This window comes from Oncorhynchus gorbuscha, unplaced genomic scaffold (assembly GCF_021184085.1).
Source record: "Oncorhynchus gorbuscha isolate QuinsamMale2020 ecotype Even-year unplaced genomic scaffold, OgorEven_v1.0 Un_scaffold_295, whole genome shotgun sequence".
Classification (NCBI taxonomy): Eukaryota; Metazoa; Chordata; class Actinopteri; order Salmoniformes; family Salmonidae; genus Oncorhynchus; species Oncorhynchus gorbuscha.
The window spans coordinates 528,475-549,073 of NW_025745159.1; the positions used below are offsets into that span (position 1 = coordinate 528,475).

Below are 20,599 nucleotides of genomic sequence, written 5' to 3' on the forward strand. Positions count from 1 at the left end.
TAGTAGTGCACTATATAGGGAATAGGGCCCTGGTCTATAGTAGTGCTATATAGGGAATAGGGCCCTGGTCTATAGTAGTGTACTATATAGGGAATAGGGCCCTGGTCTATAGTAGTGTACTATATAGGGAATAGGGCCCTGGTCTATAGTAGTGTACTATATAGGGAATAGGGCTCTGGTCTATAGTAGTGTACTATATAGGGAATAGGGCCCTGGTCTATAGTAGTGTACTATATAGGGAATAGGGCCCTGGTCTATAGTAGTGCACTATATAGGGAATAGGGCTCTGGTCTATAGTAGTGTACTATATAGGGAATAGGGCCCTGGTCTATAGTAGTGCTCTATATAGGGAATAGGGCTCTGGTCTATAGTAGTGCACTATATAGGGAATAGGGCCCTGGTCTATAGTAGTGCTATATAGGGAATAGGGCCCTGGTCTATAGTAGTGCACTACATAGGGAATAGGGCCCTGGTCTATAGTAGTGCACTATATAGGGAATAGGGCCCTGGTCTATAGTAGTGTACTATATAGGGAATAGGGCCCTGGTCTATAGTAGTGTACTATATAGGGAATAGGGCCCTGGTCTATAGTAGTGTACTATATAGGGAATAGGGCCCTGGTCTAAGTAGTGCACTATATAGGGAATAGGGCTCTGGTCTAAAGTAGTGCACTATATAGGGAATAGGGCCCTGGTCTATAGTAGTGCACTACATAGGGAATAGGGCCCTGGTCTATAGTAGTGCACTATATAGGGAATAGGGCCCTGGTCTATAGTAGTGTACTATATAGGGAATAGGGCCCTGGTCTATAGTAGTGTACTATATAGGGAATAGGGCTCTGGTCTATAGTAGTGTACTATATAGGGAATAGGGCCCTGGTCTATAGTAGTGTACTATATAGGGAATAGGGCCCTGGTCTATAGTAGTGTACTATATAGGGAATAGGGCCCTGGTCTATAGTAGTGCACTATATAGGGAATAGGGCTCTGGTCTATAGTAGTGTACTATATAGGGAATAGGGTGTTGTTTGAGACCTATCCTTCATTTCAGTTAAGTGCCCAGAGAAGGAAAGGTGTCAGTTTGTCCTGGGCCTTTAGAAACCCTCCCCCAGTCTGATCCCTGGACCACGAACACACCTCTAAACAGGGAACCCCCCCCAGTCTGATCCCTGGACCACGAAGACATCTCTAAACCCCCCAGTCTGAACCCTGGACCACGAACACACCTCTAAACAGGGAACCCCCCCCAGTCTGATCCCTGGACCCTGAACACACATCTCTAAACAGGGAACCCCCCCAGTCTGATCCCTGGACCATGAACACACACCTCTAAACCCCCCCCCCCCCAGTCTGATCCCTGGACCGTGAACACACCTCTAAACAGGGAACACTCCCCCCAGTCTGATCCCTGGACCATGAACACACCTCTAAACAGGAACCCCCCCCCCCCCAGTCTGATCCCTGAACCATGAACACACACCTCTAAACAGGGAACCCCCCCCACACCTCTAAACAGGGAACCATACCGTCCACCATTTAATGATGACATTTATACACTGAGGCTGTTTTGACAGAGGTCCAGAGCTCTCGGAGTACGGTGCGGTCGCCAGGGTAACGAACCGCTCTCTTGGCTCTGAGAGTCTAAACACTGTGTGTTAGAGGGCACAGGAAGTGTGTTAGATGGCACAGGAAGTGTGTTAGAGGGCACAGGAAGTGTGTGGCACAGGAAGTGTGTTAGAGGGCACAGGAAGTGTGTTAGAGGACACAGGAAGTGTGTTAGAGGGCACAGGAAGTGTGTTAGAGGGCACAGGAAGTGTGTTAGAGGGCACAGGAAGTGTGTTAGAGGGCACAGGAAGTTGAAGAGGTAAATGTTTTTTTTCTTCTTCTTCTTCTCTGTGTGTAGGCCTTTAACGAGAGAGAAATACCTCAGTAATCATTAAGCAAACGTTTTGTTAGACGTGGCCGATCGGGGAGGGGGGTTGGGGTTGGTGTTGGGGGAGAGAGTGAGTACGGCTGTCAGATCTCACACTGCTAAAAAGCTGGCCTCCGCTGGCAGCCCCCCTGACAGAAGCAGCACATTGGATCCAGTCAGAAAGTCACCTGGTTAGTTCATTAGTAATGTGATGTTTGATCTGCGTTGCTCTCTGATGCCCGATGTGCCAAACTATATCTAAATGCAAGGCCCCTGTCCTTTGTGTCAGAAAGTCTGTGGCACACAGGAACGACAGTGTAAATGTCTGGTCTGGAGAACGGCTAGATGAATCTAAACCAGGGGTCTCTGAGGATCTAAACCAGGGGTCTCAGAGGATCTAAACCAGGGGTCTCAGAGGATCTAAACCAGGGGTCTCCGAGGATCTAAACCAGGGGTCTCAGAGGATCTAAACCAGGGGTCTCAGAGGATCTAAACCAGGGGTCTCTGAGGATCTAAACCAGGGGTCTCTGAGGATCTAAACCAGGGGTCTCAGAGGATCTAAACCAGGGGTCTCAGAGGATCTAAACCAGGGGTCTCCGAGGATCTAAACCAGGGGTCTCCGAGGATCTAAACCAGGGGTCTCTGAGGATCTAAACCAGGGGTCTCTGAGGATCTAAACCAGGGGTCTCTGAGGATCTAAACCAGGGGTCTCTGAGGATCTAAACCAGGGGTCTCTGAGGATCTAAACCAGGGGTCTCTGAGGATCTATACCAGGGGTCTCCGAGGATCTAAACCAGGGGTCTCTGAGGATCTAAACCAGGGGTCTCTGAGGATCTAAACCAGGGGTCTCCAAGGATCTAAACCAGGGGATCTAAACCAGGGGTCTCCGAGGATCTAAACCAGGGGTCTCCGAGGATCTAAACCAGGGGTCTCCGAGGATCTAAACCAGGGGTCTCAGAGGATCTAAACCAGGGGTCTCAGAGGATCTAAACCAGGGGTCTCCGAGGATCTAAACCAGGGGTCTCCGAGGATCTAAACCAGGGGTCTCAGAGGATCTAAACCAGGGGTCTCAGAGGATCTAAACCAGGGGTCTCTGAGGATCTAAACCAGGGGTCTCTGAGGATCTAAACCAGGGGTCTCAGAGGATCTAAACCAGGGGTCTCAGAGGATCTAAACCAGGGGTCTCCGAGGATCTAAACCAGGGGTCTCTGAGGATCTAAACCAGGGGTCTCTGAGGATCTAAACCAGGGGTCTCTGAGGATCTAAACCAGGGGTCTCTGAGGATCTAAACCAGGGGTCTCTGAGGATCTATACCAGGGGTCTCCGAGGATCTAAACCAGGGGTCTCTGAGGATCTAAACCAGGGGTCTCTGAGGATCTAAACCAGGGGTCTCCAAGGATCTAAACCAGGGGATCTAAACCAGGGGTCTCCGAGGATCTAAACCAGGGGTCTCCGAGGATCTAAACCAGGGGTCTCCGAGGATCTAAACCAGGGGTCTCCGAGGATCTAAACCAGGGGTCTCCGAGGATCTAAACCAGGGGTCTCTGAGGATCTAAACCAGGGGTCTCCAAGGATCTAAACCAGGGGATCTAAACCAGGGTTCTCCTAGGATCTAAACCAGGGGTCTCCTAGGATCTAAACCAGGGTTCTCCTAGGATCTAAACCAGGGTTCTCCTAGGATCTAAACCAGGGGTCTCCTAGGATCTAAACCAGGGGTCTACGAGGATCTAAACCAGGGGTCTCCAATGATCTAAACCAGGGGTCTCTGAGGATCTAAACCAGGGGTCTCCAATGATCTAAACCAGGGGTCTCTGAGGATCTAAACCAGGGTTCTCCAAGGATCTAAACCAGGGTTCTCCTAGGATCTAAACCAGGGTTCTCCTAGGATCTAAACCAGGGGTCTCCTAGGATCTAAACCAGGGGTCTCTGAGGATCTAAACCAGGGGTCTCCTAGGATCTAAACCAGGGGTCTCTGAGGATCTAAACCAGGGGTCTCTGAGGATCTAAACCAGGGGTCTCTGAGGATCTAAACCAGGGGTCTCTGAGGATCTAAACCAGGGGTCTCTGAGGATCTAAACCAGGGGTCTCTGAGGATCTAAACCAGGGGTCTCTGAGGATCTATACCAGGGGTCTCCGAGGATCTAAACCAGGGGTCTCTGAGGATCTAAACCAGGGGTCTCTGAGGATCTAAACCAGGGGTCTCCAAGGATCTAAACCAGGGGATCTAAACCAGGGGTCTCCGAGGATCTAAACCAGGGGTCTCCGAGGATCTAAACCAGGGGTCTCCGAGGATCTAAACCAGGGGTCTCCGAGGATCTAAACCAGGGGTCTCTGAGGATCTAAACCAGGGGTCTCCAAGGATCTAAACCAGGGGATCTAAACCAGGGTTCTCCTAGGATCTAAACCAGGGGTCTCCTAGGATCTAAACCAGGGTTCTCCTAGGATCTAAACCAGGGTTCTCCTAGGATCTAAACCAGGGGTCTCCTAGGATCTAAACCAGGGGTCTACGAGGATCTAAACCAGGGGTCTCCAATGATCTAAACCAGGGGTCTCTGAGGATCTAAACCAGGGGTCTCCAATGATCTAAACCAGGGGTCTCTGAGGATCTAAACCAGGGTTCTCCAAGGATCTAAACCAGGGTTCTCCTAGGATCTAAACCAGGGTTCTCCTAGGATCTAAACCAGGGGTCTCCTAGGATCTAAACCAGGGGTCTACGAGGATCTAAACCAGGGGTCTCCTAGGATCTAAACCAGGGGTCTCTGAGGATCTAAACCAGGGGTCTCTGAGGATCTAAACCAGGGGTCTCTGAGGATCTAAACCAGGGGTCTCTGAGGATCTAAACCAGGGGTCTCTGAGGATCTAAACCAGGGGTCTCTGAGGATCTAAACCAGGGGTCTCTGAGGATCTAAACCAGGGGTCTCTGAGGATCTAAACCAGGGGTCTCTGAGGATCTAAACCAGGGGTCTCCAAGGATCTAAACCAGGGGATCTAAACCAGGGGTCTCCGAGGATCTAAACCAGGGGTCTCCGAGGATCTAAACCAGGGGTCTCCGAGGATCTAAACCAGGGGTCTCCGAGGATCTAAACCAGGGGTCTCTGAGGATCTAAACCAGGGGTCTCCAAGGATCTAAACCAGGGGATCTAAACCAGGGTTCTCCTAGGATCTAAACCAGGGGTCTCCTAGGATCTAAACCAGGGTTCTCCTAGGATCTAAACCAGGGTTCTCCTAGGATCTAAACCAGGGGTCTCCTAGGATCTAAACCAGGGGTCTACGAGGATCTAAACCAGGGGTCTCCAATGATCTAAACCAGGGGTCTCTGAGGATCTAAACCAGGGGTCTCCAATGATCTAAACCAGGGGTCTCTGAGGATCTAAACCAGGGTTCTCCAAGGATCTAAACCAGGGTTCTCCTAGGATCTAAACCAGGGTTCTCCTAGGATCTAAACCAGGGGTCTCCTAGGATCTAAACCAGGGGTCTACGAGGATCTAAACCAGGGGTCTCCTAGGATCTAAACCAGGGTTCTCCTAGGATCTAAACCAGGGGTCTCCAATGATCTAAACCAGGGGTCTCTGAGGATCTAAACCAGGGTTCTCCAAGGATCTAAACCAGGGTTCTCCTAGGATCTAAACCAGGGGTCTCCTAAATTAAACCATTTTTTTCAAGCTTTCAAATGGGCCAATTCTCCTCCTCTTCTGTCCCCTGCAACTCGTCCCCAGGTCCTTAGTGTACAAGAGACAGCAGTGCACACACACACACACACACACACACACACACACACACACACACACACACACACACACACACACACACACACACACACACACACACACACACACACACACACACACACACACACACACACACACACACACACACACACACACACACAGTACCTGTCTGTGTCCTTGCTGACGTAGGGCCATGGAGACTGGCTGTTGTTCTTCAGACCGTAGAAGTCTGCCAGTATGTGGTCCTGGCTGTCCTCCAACCCAGCCTGGTTCCTGTTCACTATCTGTTTGATCACACTGGTGGAGATGGGCACCGCACAGTGAGACGCATCCTCGTCCTCACTGCAACAGACAGACAGACAGGTTAGTCTTGTCTACCTGTCAGTCAGCTGTCAGTTCTACTTGGACTGGGGAGACCCCTCCCTCCCTCCCTCCCTCCCTTCCCAGGTGTGTTACCTGGTCTGGAAGGTGTGTTACCTGGTCTGGAAGGTGTGTTACCTGGTCTGGAAGGTGTGTTACCTGGCCCGGAAGGTGTGTTACCTGGTCTGGAAGGTGTGTTACCTGGCCCTGGCCTGGAAGGTGTGTTACCTGGTCTGAAAGGTGTGTTACCTGGCCCGGAAGGTGTGTTACCTGGTCCGGAAGGTGTGTTACCTGGCCCGGAAGGTGTGTTACCTGGCCCGGAAGGTGTGTTACCTGGCCCGGAAGGTGTGTTACCTGGTCTGGAAGGTGTATTACCTGGTCTGAAAGGTGTGTTACCTGGTCTGAAAGGTGTGTTACCTGGTCTGAAAGGTGTGTTACCTGGTCTGGAAGGTGTGTTACCTGGCCTGAAAGGTGTGTTACCTGGCCCAGAAGGTGTGTTACCTGGCCCGGAAGGTGTGTTACCTGGCCCGGAAGGTGTGTTACCTGGCCTGGAAGGTGTGTTACCTGGTCTGGAAGGTGTGTTACCTGGTCTGAAAGGTGTGTTACCTGGTCTGAAAGGTGTGTTACCTGGTCTGAAAGGTGTGTTACCTGGCCTGAAAGGTGTGTTACCTGGTCTGGAAGGTGTGTTACCTGGTCTGAAAGGTGTGTTACCTGGTCCGGAAGGTGTGTTACCTGGTCTGGAAGGTGTGTTACCTGGTCTGAAAGGTGTGTTACCTGGTCTGAAAGGTGTGTTACCTGGCCCGGGAAGGTGTGTTACCTGGTCTGAAAGGTGTGTTACCTGGCCTGGAAGGTGTGTTACCTGGCCTGGAAGGTGTGTTATCTGGCCTGGAAGGTGTGTTACCTGGTCTGAAAGGTGTGTTACCTGGTCTGAAAGGTGTGTTACCTGGTCTGAAAGGTGTGTTACCTGGTCTGGAAGGTGTGTTACCTGGCCTGAAAGGTGTGTTACCTGGTCTGGAAGGTGTATTACCTGGTCTGAAAGGTGTGTTACCTGGTCTGAAAGGTGTGTTACCTGGTCTGAAAGGTGTGTTACCTGGTCTGGAAGGTGTGTTACCTGGCCTGAAAGGTGTGTTACCTGGCCCAGAAGGTGTGTTACCTGGCCCGGAAGGTGTGTTACCTGGCCCGGAAGGTGTGTTACCTGGCCTGGAAGGTGTGTTACCTGGTCTGGAAGGTGTGTTACCTGGTCTGAAAGGTGTGTTACCTGGTCTGAAAGGTGTGTTACCTGGCCCGGGAAGGTGTGTTACCTGGTCTGAAAGGTGTGTTACCTGGTCTGGAAGGTGTGTTACCTGGTCTGAAAGGTGTGTTACCTGGTCTGAAAGGTGTGTTACCTGGTCTGAAAGGTGTGTTACCTGGCCTGAAAGGTGTGTTACCTGGTCTGGAAGGTGTGTTACCTGGTCTGAAAGGTGTGTTACCTGGTCCGGAAGGTGTGTTACCTGGTCTGGAAGGTGTGTTACCTGGTCTGAAAGGTGTGTTACCTGGTCTGAAAGGTGTGTTACCTGGCCCGGGAAGGTGTGTTACCTGGTCTGAAAGGTGTGTTACCTGGCCTGGAAGGTGTGTTACCTGGCCTGGAAGGTGTGTTATCTGGCCTGGAAGGTGTGTTACCTGGCCTGGAAGGTGAGGTGGTGTGTCAGGTCATTCTCCGTGTTCAGTAGTTGTTCCTGGTGACCCTGTCCCTGGATCAGCTGACTCTCTCTCAGCCCCAGACTTCTCTTCTCTGTGTGGATGATGACAGGGTCTGGAAGGTGGCTACGCATCATGAACAGAGGACTAAATACAACCTGGAAGAGAACAGGACACGGATGTTAGAGAGACAGAGACAGAGAGAGAGACAGAGAGAGAGAGAGAGAGAGAGAGAGAGAGAGAGAGAGAGAGAGAGAGAGAGAGAGATCTGTTGTCAGGACAGTAGAGAGGAGGCAGAAAGAGGTCTGTTGTCAGGACAGTAGAGAGGAGGCAGAATGAGGTCTGTTGTCAGGACAGTAGAGTAGTGAGGAGGCAGAATGAGGTCTGTTGTCAGGACAGTAGAGAGGAGGCAGAATGAGGTCTGTTGTCAGGACAGTAGAGAGGAGGCAGAATGAGGTCTGTTGTCAGGACAGTAGAGAGGAGGCAGAATGAGGTCTGTTGTCAGGACAGTAGAGTAGAGAGGAGGCAGAAAGAGGTCTGTTGTCAGGACAGTAGAGAGGAGGCAGAAAGAGGTCTGTTGTCAGGACAGTAGTGAGGAGGCAGAATGAGGTCTGTTGTCAGGACAGTAGAGAGGAGGCAGAATGAGGTCTGTTGTCAGGACAGTAGAGTAGAGAGGAGACAGAAAGAGGTCTGTTGTCAGGACAGTAGAGTAGAGAGGAGGCAGAAAGAGGTCTGTTGTCAGGACAGTAGTGAGGAGACAGAAAGAGGTCTGTTGTCAGGACAGTAGAGTAGTGAGGAGACAGAAAGAGGTCTGTTGTCAGGACAGTAGAGTAGTGAGGAGGCAGAAAGAGGTCTGTTGTCAGGACAGTAGTGAGGAGACAGAAAGAGGTCTGTTGTCAGGACAGTAGAGTAGTGAGGAGGCAGAATGAGGTCTGTTGTCAGGACAGTAGAGTAGAGAGGAGGCAGAAAGAGGTCTGTTGTCAGGACAGTAGTGAGGAGACAGAAAGAGGTCTGTTGTCAGGACAGTAGAGTAGTGAGGAGACAGAAAGAGGTCTGTTGTCAGGACAGTAGAGTACTGAGGAGGCAGAAAGAGGTCTGTTGTCAGGACAGTAGAGTAGAGACGAGGCAGAAAGAGGTCTGTTGTCAGGACAGTAGAGCAGAGACGAGGCAGAAAGAGGTCTGTTGTCAGGACAGTAGAGACGAGGCAGAAAGAGGTCTGTTGTCAGGACAGTAGAGTAGTGAGGAGGCAGAATGAGGTCTGTTGTCAGGACAGTAGTGAGGAGGCAGAATGAGGTCTGTTGTCAGGACAGTAGAGTAGAGAGGAGGCAGAAAGAGGTCTGTTGTCAGGACAGTAGAGAGGAGGCAGAATGAGGTCTGTTGTCAGGACAGTAGAGTAGAGAGGAGGCAGAATGAGGTCTGTTGTCAGGACAGTAGAGTAGTGAGGAGGCAGAATGAGGTCTGTTGTCAGGACAGTAGAGAGGAGGCAGAAAGAGGTCTGTTGTCAGGACAGTAGAGTAGAGAGGAGGCAGAATGAGGTCTGTTGTCAGGACAGTAGTGAGGAGGCAGAATGAGGTCTGTTGTCAGGACAGTAGTGAGGAGGCAGAATGAGGTCTGTTGTCAGGACAGTAGAGTAGAGAGGAGGCAGAAAGAGGTCTGTTGTCAGGACAGTAGAGAGGAGGCAGAATGAGGTCTGTTGTCAGGACAGTAGAGTAGAGAGGAGGCAGAATGAGGTCTGTTGTCAGGACAGTAGTGAGGAGGCAGAAAGAGGTCTGTTGTCAGGACAGTAGAGTAGTGAGGAGGCATAAAGAGGTCTGTTGTCAGGACAGTAGAGTAGAGAGGAGGCAGAATGAGGTCTGTTGTCAGGACAGTAGTGAGGAGGCATAAAGAGGTCTGTTGTCAGGACAGTAGTGAGGAGGCAGAAAGAGGTCTGTTGTCAGGACAGTAGAGTAGAGAGGAGGCAGAATGAGGTCTGTTGTCAGGACAGTAGTGAGGAGGCAGAATGAGGTCTGTTGTCAGGACAGTAGTGAGGAGGCAGAATGAGGTCTGTTGTCAGGACAGTAGAGAGGAGGCAGAATGAGGTCTGTTGTCAGGACAGTAGAGTAGAGAGGAGGCTGAAAGAGGTCTGTTGTCAGGACAGTAGAGTAGAGAGGAGGCAGAAAGAGGTCTGTTGTCAGGACAGGAGAGTAGAGATGAGGAGGCTGAAAGAGGTCTGTTGTCAGGACAGTAGTGAGGAGGCAGAATGAGGTCTGTTGTCAGGACAGTAGAGTAGTGAGGAGGCAGAAAGAGGTCTGTTGTCAGGACAGGAGAGAAGAGATGAGGAGGCTGAAAGAGGTCTGTTGTCAGGACAGTAGAGTAGAGAGGAGGCAGAAAGAGGTCTGTTGTCAGGACAGTAGTGAGGAGACAGAAAGAGGTCTGTTGTCAGGACAGTAGAGTAGTGAGGAGACAGAAAGAGGTCTGTTGTCAGGACAGTAGAGTAGTGAGGAGGCAGAAAGAGGTCTGTTGTCAGGACAGTAGAGTAGTGAGGAGGCAGAAAGAGGTCTGTTGTCAGGACAGTAGAGTAGAGACGAGGCAGAAAGAGGTCTGTTGTCAGGACAGTAGAGCAGAGACGAGGCAGAAAGAGGTCTGTTGTCAGGACAGTAGAGACGAGGCAGAAAGAGGTCTGTTGTCAGGACAGTAGAGTAGTGAGGAGGCAGAATGAGGTCTGTTGTCAGGACAGTAGTGAGGAGGAAGAATGAGGTCTGTTGTCAGGACAGTAGAGTAGAGAGGAGGCAGAAAGAGGTCTGTTGTCAGGACAGTAGAGAGGAGGCAGAATGAGGTCTGTTGTCAGGACAGTAGAGTAGAGAGGAGGCAGAATGAGGTCTGTTGTCAGGACAGTAGAGTAGTGAGGAGGCAGAATGAGGTCTGTTGTCAGGACAGTAGAGAGGAGGCAGAAAGAGGTCTGTTGTCAGGACAGTAGAGTAGAGAGGAGGCAGAATGAGGTCTGTTGTCAGGACAGTAGAGTAGAGAGGAGGCAGAATGAGGTCTGTTGTCAGGACAGTAGAGTAGTGAGGAGGCAGAATGAGGTCTGTTGTCAGGACAGTAGAGAGGAGGCAGAAAAGAGGTCTGTTGTCAGGACAGTAGAGTAGAGAGGAGGCAGAATGAGGTCTGTTGTCAGGACAGTAGTGAGGAGGCAGAATGAGGTCTGTTGTCAGGACAGTAGTGAGGAGGCAGAATGAGGTCTGTTGTCAGGACAGTAGAGTAGAGAGGAGGCAGAAAGAGGTCTGTTGTCAGGACAGTAGAGAGGAGGCAGAATGAGGTCTGTTGTCAGGACAGTAGAGTAGAGAGGAGGCAGAATGAGGTCTGTTGTCAGGACAGTAGAGTAGAGAGGAGGCAGAATGAGGTCTGTTGTCAGGACAGTAGTGAGGAGGCAGAAAGAGGTCTGTTGTCAGGACAGTAGAGTAGTGAGGAGGCATAAAGAGGTCTGTTGTCAGGACAGTAGAGTAGAGAGGAGGCAGAATGAGGTCTGTTGTCAGGACAGTAGTGAGGAGGCATAAAGAGGTCTGTTGTCAGGACAGTAGTGAGGAGGCAGAAAGAGGTCTGTTGTCAGGACAGTAGAGTAGAGAGGAGGCAGAATGAGGTCTGTTGTCAGGACAGTAGTGAGGAGGCAGAATGAGGTCTGTTGTCAGGACAGTAGTGAGGAGGCAGAATGAGGTCTGTTGTCAGGACAGTAGAGAGGAGGCAGAATGAGGTCTGTTGTCAGGACAGTAGAGTAGAGAGGAGGCTGAAAGAGGTCTGTTGTCAGGACAGTAGAGTAGAGAGGAGGCAGAAAGAGGTCTGTTGTCAGGACAGGAGAGTAGAGATGAGGAGGCTGAAAGAGGTCTGTTGTCAGGACAGTAGTGAGGAGGCAGAATGAGGTCTGTTGTCAGGACAGTAGAGTAGTGAGGAGGCAGAAAGAGGTCTGTTGTCAGGACAGGAGAGAAGAGATGAGGAGGCTGAAAGAGGTCTGTTGTCAGGACAGTAGAGTAGAGAGGAGGCAGAAAGAGGTCTGTTGTCAGGACAGTAGTGAGGAGACAGAAAGAGGTCTGTTGTCAGGACAGTAGAGTAGTGAGGAGACAGAAAGAGGTCTGTTGTCAGGACAGTAGAGTAGTGAGGAGGCAGAAAGAGGTCTGTTGTCAGGACAGTAGAGTAGAGACGAGGCAGAAAGAGGTCTGTTGTCAGGACAGTAGAGCAGAGACGAGGCAGAAAGAGGTCTGTTGTCAGGACAGTAGAGACGAGGCAGAAAGAGGTCTGTTGTCAGGACAGTAGAGTAGTGAGGAGGCAGAATGAGGTCTGTTGTCAGGACAGTAGTGAGGAGGAAGAATGAGGTCTGTTGTCAGGACAGTAGAGTAGAGAGGAGGCAGAAAGAGGTCTGTTGTCAGGACAGTAGAGAGGAGGCAGAATGAGGTCTGTTGTCAGGACAGTAGAGTAGAGAGGAGGCAGAATGAGGTCTGTTGTCAGGACAGTAGAGTAGTGAGGAGGCAGAATGAGGTCTGTTGTCAGGACAGTAGAGAGGAGGCAGAAAGAGGTCTGTTGTCAGGACAGTAGAGTAGAGAGGAGGCAGAATGAGGTCTGTTGTCAGGACAGTAGAGTAGAGAGGAGGCAGAATGAGGTCTGTTGTCAGGACAGTAGAGTAGTGAGGAGGCAGAATGAGGTCTGTTGTCAGGACAGTAGAGAGGAGGCAGAAAGAGGTCTGTTGTCAGGACAGTAGAGTAGAGAGGAGGCAGAATGAGGTCTGTTGTCAGGACAGTAGTGAGGAGGCAGAATGAGGTCTGTTGTCAGGACAGTAGTGAGGAGGCAGAATGAGGTCTGTTGTCAGGACAGTAGAGTAGAGAGGAGGCAGAAAGAGGTCTGTTGTCAGGACAGTAGAGAGGAGGCAGAATGAGGTCTGTTGTCAGGACAGTAGAGTAGAGAGGAGGCAGAATGAGGTCTGTTGTCAGGACAGTAGAGTAGAGAGGAGGCAGAATGAGGTCTGTTGTCAGGACAGTAGTGAGGAGGCAGAAAGAGGTCTGTTGTCAGGACAGTAGAGTAGTGAGGAGGCATAAAGAGGTCTGTTGTCAGGACAGTAGAGTAGAGAGGAGGCAGAATGAGGTCTGTTGTCAGGACAGTAGTGAGGAGGCATAAAGAGGTCTGTTGTCAGGACAGTAGTGAGGAGGCAGAAAGAGGTCTGTTGTCAGGACAGTAGAGTAGAGAGGAGGCAGAATGAGGTCTGTTGTCAGGACAGTAGTGAGGAGGCAGAATGAGGTCTGTTGTCAGGACAGTAGTGAGGAGGCAGAATGAGGTCTGTTGTCAGGACAGTAGAGAGGAGGCAGAATGAGGTCTGTTGTCAGGACAGTAGAGTAGAGAGGAGGCTGAAAGAGGTCTGTTGTCAGGACAGTAGAGTAGAGAGGAGGCAGAAAGAGGTCTGTTGTCAGGACAGGAGAGTAGAGATGAGGAGGCTGAAAGAGGTCTGTTGTCAGGACAGTAGTGAGGAGGCAGAATGAGGTCTGTTGTCAGGACAGTAGAGTAGTGAGGAGGCAGAAAGAGGTCTGTTGTCAGGACAGGAGAGAAGAGATGAGGAGGCTGAAAGAGGTCTGTTGTCAGGACAGTAGAGTAGAGAGGAGGCAGAAAGAGGTCTGTTGTCAGGACAGTAGTGAGGAGACAGAAAGAGGTCTGTTGTCAGGACAGTAGAGTAGTGAGGAGACAGAAAGAGGTCTGTTGTCAGGACAGTAGAGTAGTGAGGAGGCAGAAAGAGGTCTGTTGTCAGGACAGTAGAGTAGAGAGGAGGCAGAAAGAGGTCTGTTGTCAGGACAGTAGAGTAGAGACGAGGCAGAATGAGGTCTGTTGTCAGGACAGTAGTGAGGAGGCAGAAAGAGGTCTGTTGTCAGGACAGTAGAGTAGTGAGGAGGCAGAATGAGGTCTGTTGTCAGGACAGTAGAGTAGTGAGGAGGCAGAAAGAGGTCTGTTGTCAGGACAGTAGAGTAGTGAGGAGGCAGAATGAGGTCTGTTGTCAGGACAGTAGAGAGGAGGCAGAAAGAGGTCTGTTGTCAGGACAGTAGAGTAGAGGGGAGGCAGAATGAGGTCTGTTGTCAGGACAGTAGTGAGGAGGCAGAAAGAGGTCTGTTGTCAGGACAGTAGAGTAGAGAGGAGGCAGAATGAGGTCTGTTGTCAGGACAGTAGTGAGGAGGCAGAATGAGGTCTGTTGTCAGGACAGTAGTGAGGAGGCAGAATGAGGTCTGTTGTCAGGACAGTAGAGTAGAGAGGAGGCAGAAAGAGGTCTGTTGTCAGGACAGTAGTGAGGAGGCAGAATGAGGTCTGTTGTCAGGACAGTAGAGTAGTGAGGAGGCAGAAAGAGGTCTGTTGTCAGGACAGTAGAGTAGTGAGGAGGCAGAAAGAGGTCTGTTGTCAGGACAGTAGAGTAGTGAGGAGGCAGAAAGAGGTCTGTTGTCAGGACAGTAGTGAGGAGGCAGAAAGAGGTCTGTTGTCAGGACAGTAGAGTAGTGAGGAGGCAGAAAGAGGTCTGTTGTCAGGACAGTAGAGTAGAGAGGAGGCAGAATGAGGTCTGTTGTCAGGACAGTAGTGAGGAGGCAGAAAGAGGTCTGTTGTCAGGACAGTAGAGTAGTGAGGAGGCAGAAAGAGGTCTGTTGTCAGGACAGTAGAGTAGTGAGGAGGCAGAAAGAGGTCTGTTGTCAGGACAGGACAGTAGTGATGAGGCAGAATGAGGTCTCTTGTCAGGACAGTAGTGAGGAGGCAGAATGAGGTCTGTTGTCAGGACAGTAGAGAGGAGGCAGAAAGAGGTCTGTTGTCAGGACAGTAGAGTAGAGAGGAGGCAGAATGAGGTCTGTTGTCAGGACAGTAGTGAGGAGGCAGAAAGAGGTCTGTTGTCAGGACAGTAGAGAGGAGGCAGAATGAGGTCTGTTGTCAGGACAGTAGAGTAGAGAGGAGGCAGAAAGAGGTCTGTTGTCAGGACAGTAGAGTAGAGAGGAGGCAGAATGAGGTCTGTTGTCAGGACAGTAGAGTAGAGAGGAGGCAGAATGAGGTCTGTTGTCAGGACAGTAGTGAGGAGGCAGAAAGAGGTCTGTTGTCAGGACAGTAGAGTAGAGAGGAGGCAGAAAGAGGTCTGTTGTCAGGACAGTAGTGAGGAGGCAGAATGAGGTCTGTTGTCAGGACAGTAGAGTAGAGAGGAGGCAGAAAGAGGTCTGTTGTCAGGACAGTAGAGTAGAGAGGAGGCAGAAAGAGGTCTGTTGTCAGGACAGTAGTAGGGAGGCAGAAAGAGGTCTGTTGTCAGGACAGTAGAGTAGAGAGGAGGAAGAATGAGGTCTGTTGTCAGGACAGTAGAGTAGAGAGGAGGCAGAATGAGGTCTGTTGTCAGGACAGTAGTGAGGAGGCAGAATGAGGTCTGTTGTCAGGACAGTAGAGTAGAGAGGAGGCAGAATGAGGTCTGTTGTCAGGACAGTAGTGAGGAGGCAGAATGAGGTCTGTTGTCAGGACAGTAGAGTAGAGAGGAGGCAGAATGAGGTCTGTTGTCAGGACAGTAGTGAGGAGGCAGAATGAGGTCTGTTGCCAGGACAGTAGAGTAGAGAGGAGGCAGAAAGAGGTCTGTTGTCAGGACAGTAGTGAGGAGGCAGAAAGAGGTCTGTTGTCAGGACAGTAGAGAGGAGGCAGAAAGAGGTCTGTTGTCAGGACAGTAGAGAGGAGGCAGAAAGAGGTCTGTTATCAGGACAGTAGAGAGGAGGCAGAATGAGGTCTGTTGTCAGGACAGTAGTGAGGAGGCAGAATGAGGTCTGTTGTCAGGACAGTAGAGTAGAGGAGGCAGAAAGAGGTCTGTTGTCAGGACAGTAGAGAGGAGGCAGAAAGAGGTCTGTTGTCAGGACAGTAGAGAGGAGGCAGAAAGAGGTCTGTTATCAGGACAGTAGAGTAGTGAGGAGGCAGAATGAGGTCTGTTGTCAGGACAGTAGTGAGGAGGCAGAATGAGGTCTGTTGTCAGGACAGTAGAGTAGAGAGGAGGCAGAATGAGGTCTGTTGTCAGGACAGTAGTGAGGAGGCAGAAAGAGGTCTGTTGTCAGGACAGTAGAGTAGTGAGGAGGCATAAAGAGGTCTGTTGTCAGGACAGTAGAGTAGAGAGGAGGCAGAAAGAGGTCTGTTGTCAGGACAGTAGAGTAGTGAGGAGGCATAAAGAGGTCTGTTGTCAGGACAGTAGAGTAGAGAGGAGGCAGAATGAGGTCTGTTGTCAGGACAGTAGAGTAGTGAGGAGGATGAAAGAGGTCTGTTGTCAGAACAGTAGAGAGGAGGCAGAAAGAGGTCTGTTGTCAGGACAGTAGTGAGGAGGCAGAATGAGGTCTGTTGTCAGGACAGTAGAGTGACAGGAGAGTGACAGTAGAGTGACAGTAGAGTGACAGAGTGACAGTAGTCCTCTCTCTCTCTATGTATCCCCCTTCCTCTCTCTGTGTCTCCCCCTTCCTCTCTCTCTCTGTCTCCCCCTTCCTCTCTCTCTGTCTCCCCTTCCCCTCTTTCTGTCTCCCCCTTCCTCTCGCTCTGTGTCTCCCCCTTCCTCTCTCTCTCTGTGTCTCCTCTCTCTCCACCACCTCCTCTCTCTCCTCTCTCTCTGTGTCTCCTCTCTCTCCTCTCTCTCTCTGTGTCTCCTCTCTCTCTCTCTGTGTCTCCTCTCTCTCCTCTCTCTCCACCACAACCAGCCTAATCTACCATAATACTGTCTGGCCTCACCGCACTGAAAACAGATCCATGTCATCCTCTCTCTCCTCTCTCTCTCTGTGTCTCCTCTCTCTGTGTCTCCTCTCTCTCCTCTCTCTCTCTGTGTCTCCTCTCTCTCCTCTCTCTCTCTGTGTCTCCTCTCTCTCCACCACCTCCTCTCTCTCCACCACCTCCTCTCTCTCCTCTCTCTCTCTGTGTCTCCTCTCTCTCCACCACCTCCTCTCTCTCCACCACCTCCTCTCTCTCCTCTCTCTCTCTGTGTCTCCTCTCTCTCCACCACCTCCTCTCTCTCCTCTCTCTCTCTGTGTCTCCTCTCTCTCCACCACCTCCTCTCTCTCCACCACAACCAGCCTAATCTACCATAATACTGTCTGGCCTCACCGCACTGAAAACAGATCCATGTCATCCTCTTTCCTTTTCTCCTCAGAGACAGACAGGGGTAGAAATCAATGCCTCCGAATGTGTGTGTGTCTGTGTATGTGTGTGTGTCTGTGTATGTGTGTGCGTCCTCGCTATGAGGTGGTAGTGTAATCAAAGCCAAACCGTGGTGGTTACCGAAAGGAAGCCGGGAAGGGAGGGAGGGGGGAGAGAGAGAGAGAGAGAGACAGACAGACAGACACAGAGAGAGAGACAGACAGAGAGAGGGAGAGAGACAGGGAGAGAGAAGGAGAGAGAGAGAGACAGGGAGAGAGAGAGACAGGGAGAGAGAAGGAGAGAGAGAGAGACGAGGTGAGAGAGAGAGAGGGAGAGAGAGAGAGAGAGGGGGGAGGGAGAGAGAGGGAGAGAGGGGGAGACAGAGAGAGAGAGAGAGGGGAGGGAGAGAGAGGGAGAGAGAGGGAGAGAGACAGAGAGAGAGAGAGAGAGAGAGAGAGAGAGAGAGAGAGAGAGAGAGAGAGAGAGAGAGAGAGAGAGAGAGAGAGAGGATGGTGTTAGTTAGAGGATGGTGCTAGTTAGAGGATGGTGTTAGAGGATGGTGTTAGAGGATGGTGTTAGTTAGAGGACGGTGTTAGTTAGAGGACGGTGTTAGTTAGAGGATGGTGTTAGTTAGAGGATGGTGTTAGTTAGAGGATGGTGTTATTTAGAGGACGGTGTTAGTTAGAAGACGGTGTTAGAGGATGGTGTTAGAGGATGGTGTTAGTTAGAGGATGGTGTTAGTTAGAGGACGGTGTTAGTTAGAGGATGGTGTTAGTTAGAGGATGGTGTTAGTTAGAGGACGGTGTTAGTTAGAGGACGGTGTTAGTTAGAGGACGGTGTTAGTTAGAGGATGGTGTTAGAGGATGGTGTTAGTTAGAGGACGGTGTTAGAGGATGGTGTTAGTTAGAGGACGGTGTTAGAGGATGGTGTTAGTTAGAGGACGGTGTTAGTTAGAGGATGGTGTTAGAGGATGGTGTTAGTTAGAGGATGGTGTTAGTTAGAGGATGGTGTTAGTTAGAGGACGGTGTTAGTTAGAGGATGGTGTTAGTTAGAGGATGGTGTTAGTTAGAGGACGGTGTTAGTTAGAGGACGGTGTTAGTTAGAGGACGGTGTTAGTTAGAGGACGGTGTTAGTTAGAGGATGGTGTTAGTTAGAGGATGGTGTAAGTTAGAGGACGGTGTTAGAGGATGGTGTTAGTTAGAGGATGGTGTTAGTTAGAGGATGGTGTTAGTTAGAGGACGGTGTTAGTTAGAGGACGGTGTTAGAGGATGGTGTTAGTTAGAGGATGGTGTTAGTTAGAGGATGGTGTTAGTTGGAGGATGGTGTTAGTTAGAGGATGGTGTTAGTTAGAGGATGGTGTTAGTTAGAGGATGGTGTTAGTTGGAGGATGGTGTTAGTTAGAGGATGGTGTTAGTTAGAGGATGGTGTTAGTTAGAGGATGGTGTTAGTTAGAGGATGGTGTTAGTTAGAGGATGGTGTTAGTTAGAGGACGGTGTTAGTTAGAGGATGATGTTAGTTAGAGGTTGGTGTAAGTTAGAGGATGGTGTTAGTTAGAGGATGGTGTTAGTTAGAGGATGGTGTTAGTTAGAGGATGGTGTTAGTTAGAGGACGGTGTTAGTTAGAGGACGGTGTTAGTTAGAGGACGGTGTTAGTTAGAGGACGGTGTTAGTTAGAGGACGGTGTTAGTTAGAGGACGGTGTTAGTTAGAGGACGGTGTTAGTTAGAGGATGGTGTTAGAGGATGGTGTTAGTTAGAGGATGGTGTTAGTTAGATGATGGTGTTAGTTAGAGGATGGTGTTAATTAGAGGATGGTGTTAGAGGATGGTGTTAGTTAGAGGATGGTGTTAGTTAGAGGATGGTGTTAGTTAGAGGATGGTGTTAGTTAGAGGATGGTGTTAGTTAGAGGACGGTGTTAGAGGATGGTGTTAGTTAGAGGATGGTGTTAGAGGATGGTGTTAGTTAGAGGACGATGTTAGTTAGAGGATGATGTTAGTTAGAGGATGGTGTTAGTTAGAGGATGGTGTTAGAGGATGGTGTTAGTTAGAGGATGGTGTTAGTTAGAGGACAGTGTTAGAGGATGGTGTTAGTTAGAGGATGGTGTTAGTTAGAGGATGGTGTTAGTTAGAGGAGGGTGGTAGTTAGAGGATGGTGTTAGTTAGAGGATAGTGTTAGTTAGAGGATGGTGTTAGTTAGAGGACGGTGTTAGTTAGAGATGGTGTTAGTTAGAGGACGTGTTAGTTAGAGGAGGGTGGTAGTTAGAGGATGGTGTTAGTTAGAGGATAGTGTTAGTTAGAGGATGGTGTTAGTTAGAGGATGGTGTTAGTTAGAGGATGATGTTAGTTAGAGGACGGTGTTAGAGGATGGTGTTAGTTAGAGGATGGTGTTAGAGGATGGTGTTAGTTAGAGGATGATCTTAGTTAGAGGATGATGTTAGTTAGAGGACGGTGTTAGAGGATGGTGTTAGTTAGAGGACGGTGTTAGTTAGAGGAGGGTGGTAGTTAGAGGATGGTGTTAGTTAGAGGATGGTGTTAGTTAGAGGATGGTGTTATTTAGAGGACGGTGTTAGTTAGAAGACGGTGTTAGAGGATGGTGTTAGAGGATGGTGTTAGTTAGAGGATGGTGTTAGTTAGAGGACGGTGTTAGTTAGAGGATGGTGTTAGTTAGAGGATGGTGTTAGTTAGAGGACGGTGTTAGTTAGAGGACGGTGTTAGTTAGAGGACGGTGTTAGTTAGAGGATGGTGTTAGAGGATGGTGTTAGTTAGAGGACAGTGTTAGAGGATGGTGTTAGTTAGAGGACGGTGTTAGAGGATGGTGTTAGTTAGAGGATGGTGTTAGTTAGAGGATGGTGTTAGAGGATGGTGTTAGTTAGAGGATGGTGTTAGTTAGAGGACGGTGTTAGTTAGAGGACGGTGTTAGTTAGAGGACGGTGTTAGTTAGAGGATGGTGTTAGTTAGAGGATGGTGTTAGTTAGAGGATGTTAGTTAGAGGACGGTGTTAGTTAGAGGACGGTGTTAGTTAGAGGATGTGTTAGTTAGAGGATGGTGTTAGTTAGAGGATGGTGTTAGTTAGAGGACGGTGTTAGAGGATGGTGTTAGTTAGAGGATGGTGTTAGTTAGAGGATGGTGTTAGTTAGAGGACGGTGTTAGTTAGAGGATGGTGTTAGAGGATGGTGTTAGTTAGAGGATGGTGTTAGTTAGAGGATGGTGTTAGTTGGAGGATGGTGTTAGTTAGAGGATGGTGTTAGTTAGAGGATGGTGTTAGTTAGAGGATGGTTAGTTGGAGGATGGTGTTAGTTAGAGGATGGTGTTAGTTAGAGGATGGTGTTAGTTAGAGGATGGTGTTAGTTAGAGATGGTGTTAGTTAGAGGATGGTGTTAGTTAGAGGACGGTGTTAGTTAGAGGATGATGTTAGTTAGAGGTTGGTGTAAGTTAGAGGATGGTGTTAGTTAGAGGATGGTGTTAGTTAGAGGATGGTGTTAGTTAGAGGATGGTGTTAGTTAGAGGACGGTGTTAGTTAGAGGACGGTGTTAGTTAGAGGACGGTGTTAGTTAGAGGACGGTGTTAGTTAGAGGACGGTGTTAGTTAGAGGACGGTGTTAGTTAGAGGACGGTGTTAGTTAGAGGATGGTGTTAGAGGATGGTGTTAGTTAGAGGATGGTGTTAGTTAGATGATGGTGTTAGTTAGAGGATGGTGTTAATTAGAGGATGGTGTTAGAGGATGGTGTTAGTTAGAGGATGGTGTTAGTTAGAGGATGGTGTTAGTTAGAGGATGGTGTTAGTTAGAGGATGGTGTTAGTTAGAGGAC

At 49.7% G+C, this 20,599-nt stretch overlaps 1 protein-coding gene across 1 annotated transcript in view; it reads right to left on the reverse strand.

The window, feature by feature from the left end:
* The window catches only part of LOC124017623 (vacuolar protein sorting-associated protein 13B-like), a 193,998-nt gene that overhangs the window by 56,696 nt on the left and 116,703 nt on the right, over positions 1-20,599 (reverse strand). Inside the window, 2 exon segments of the mRNA XM_046332876.1 lie at positions 5,805-5,981; positions 7,659-7,834. Of these exon segments, the coding sequence (XP_046188832.1) occupies positions 5,805-5,981; positions 7,659-7,834 (353 nt within the window).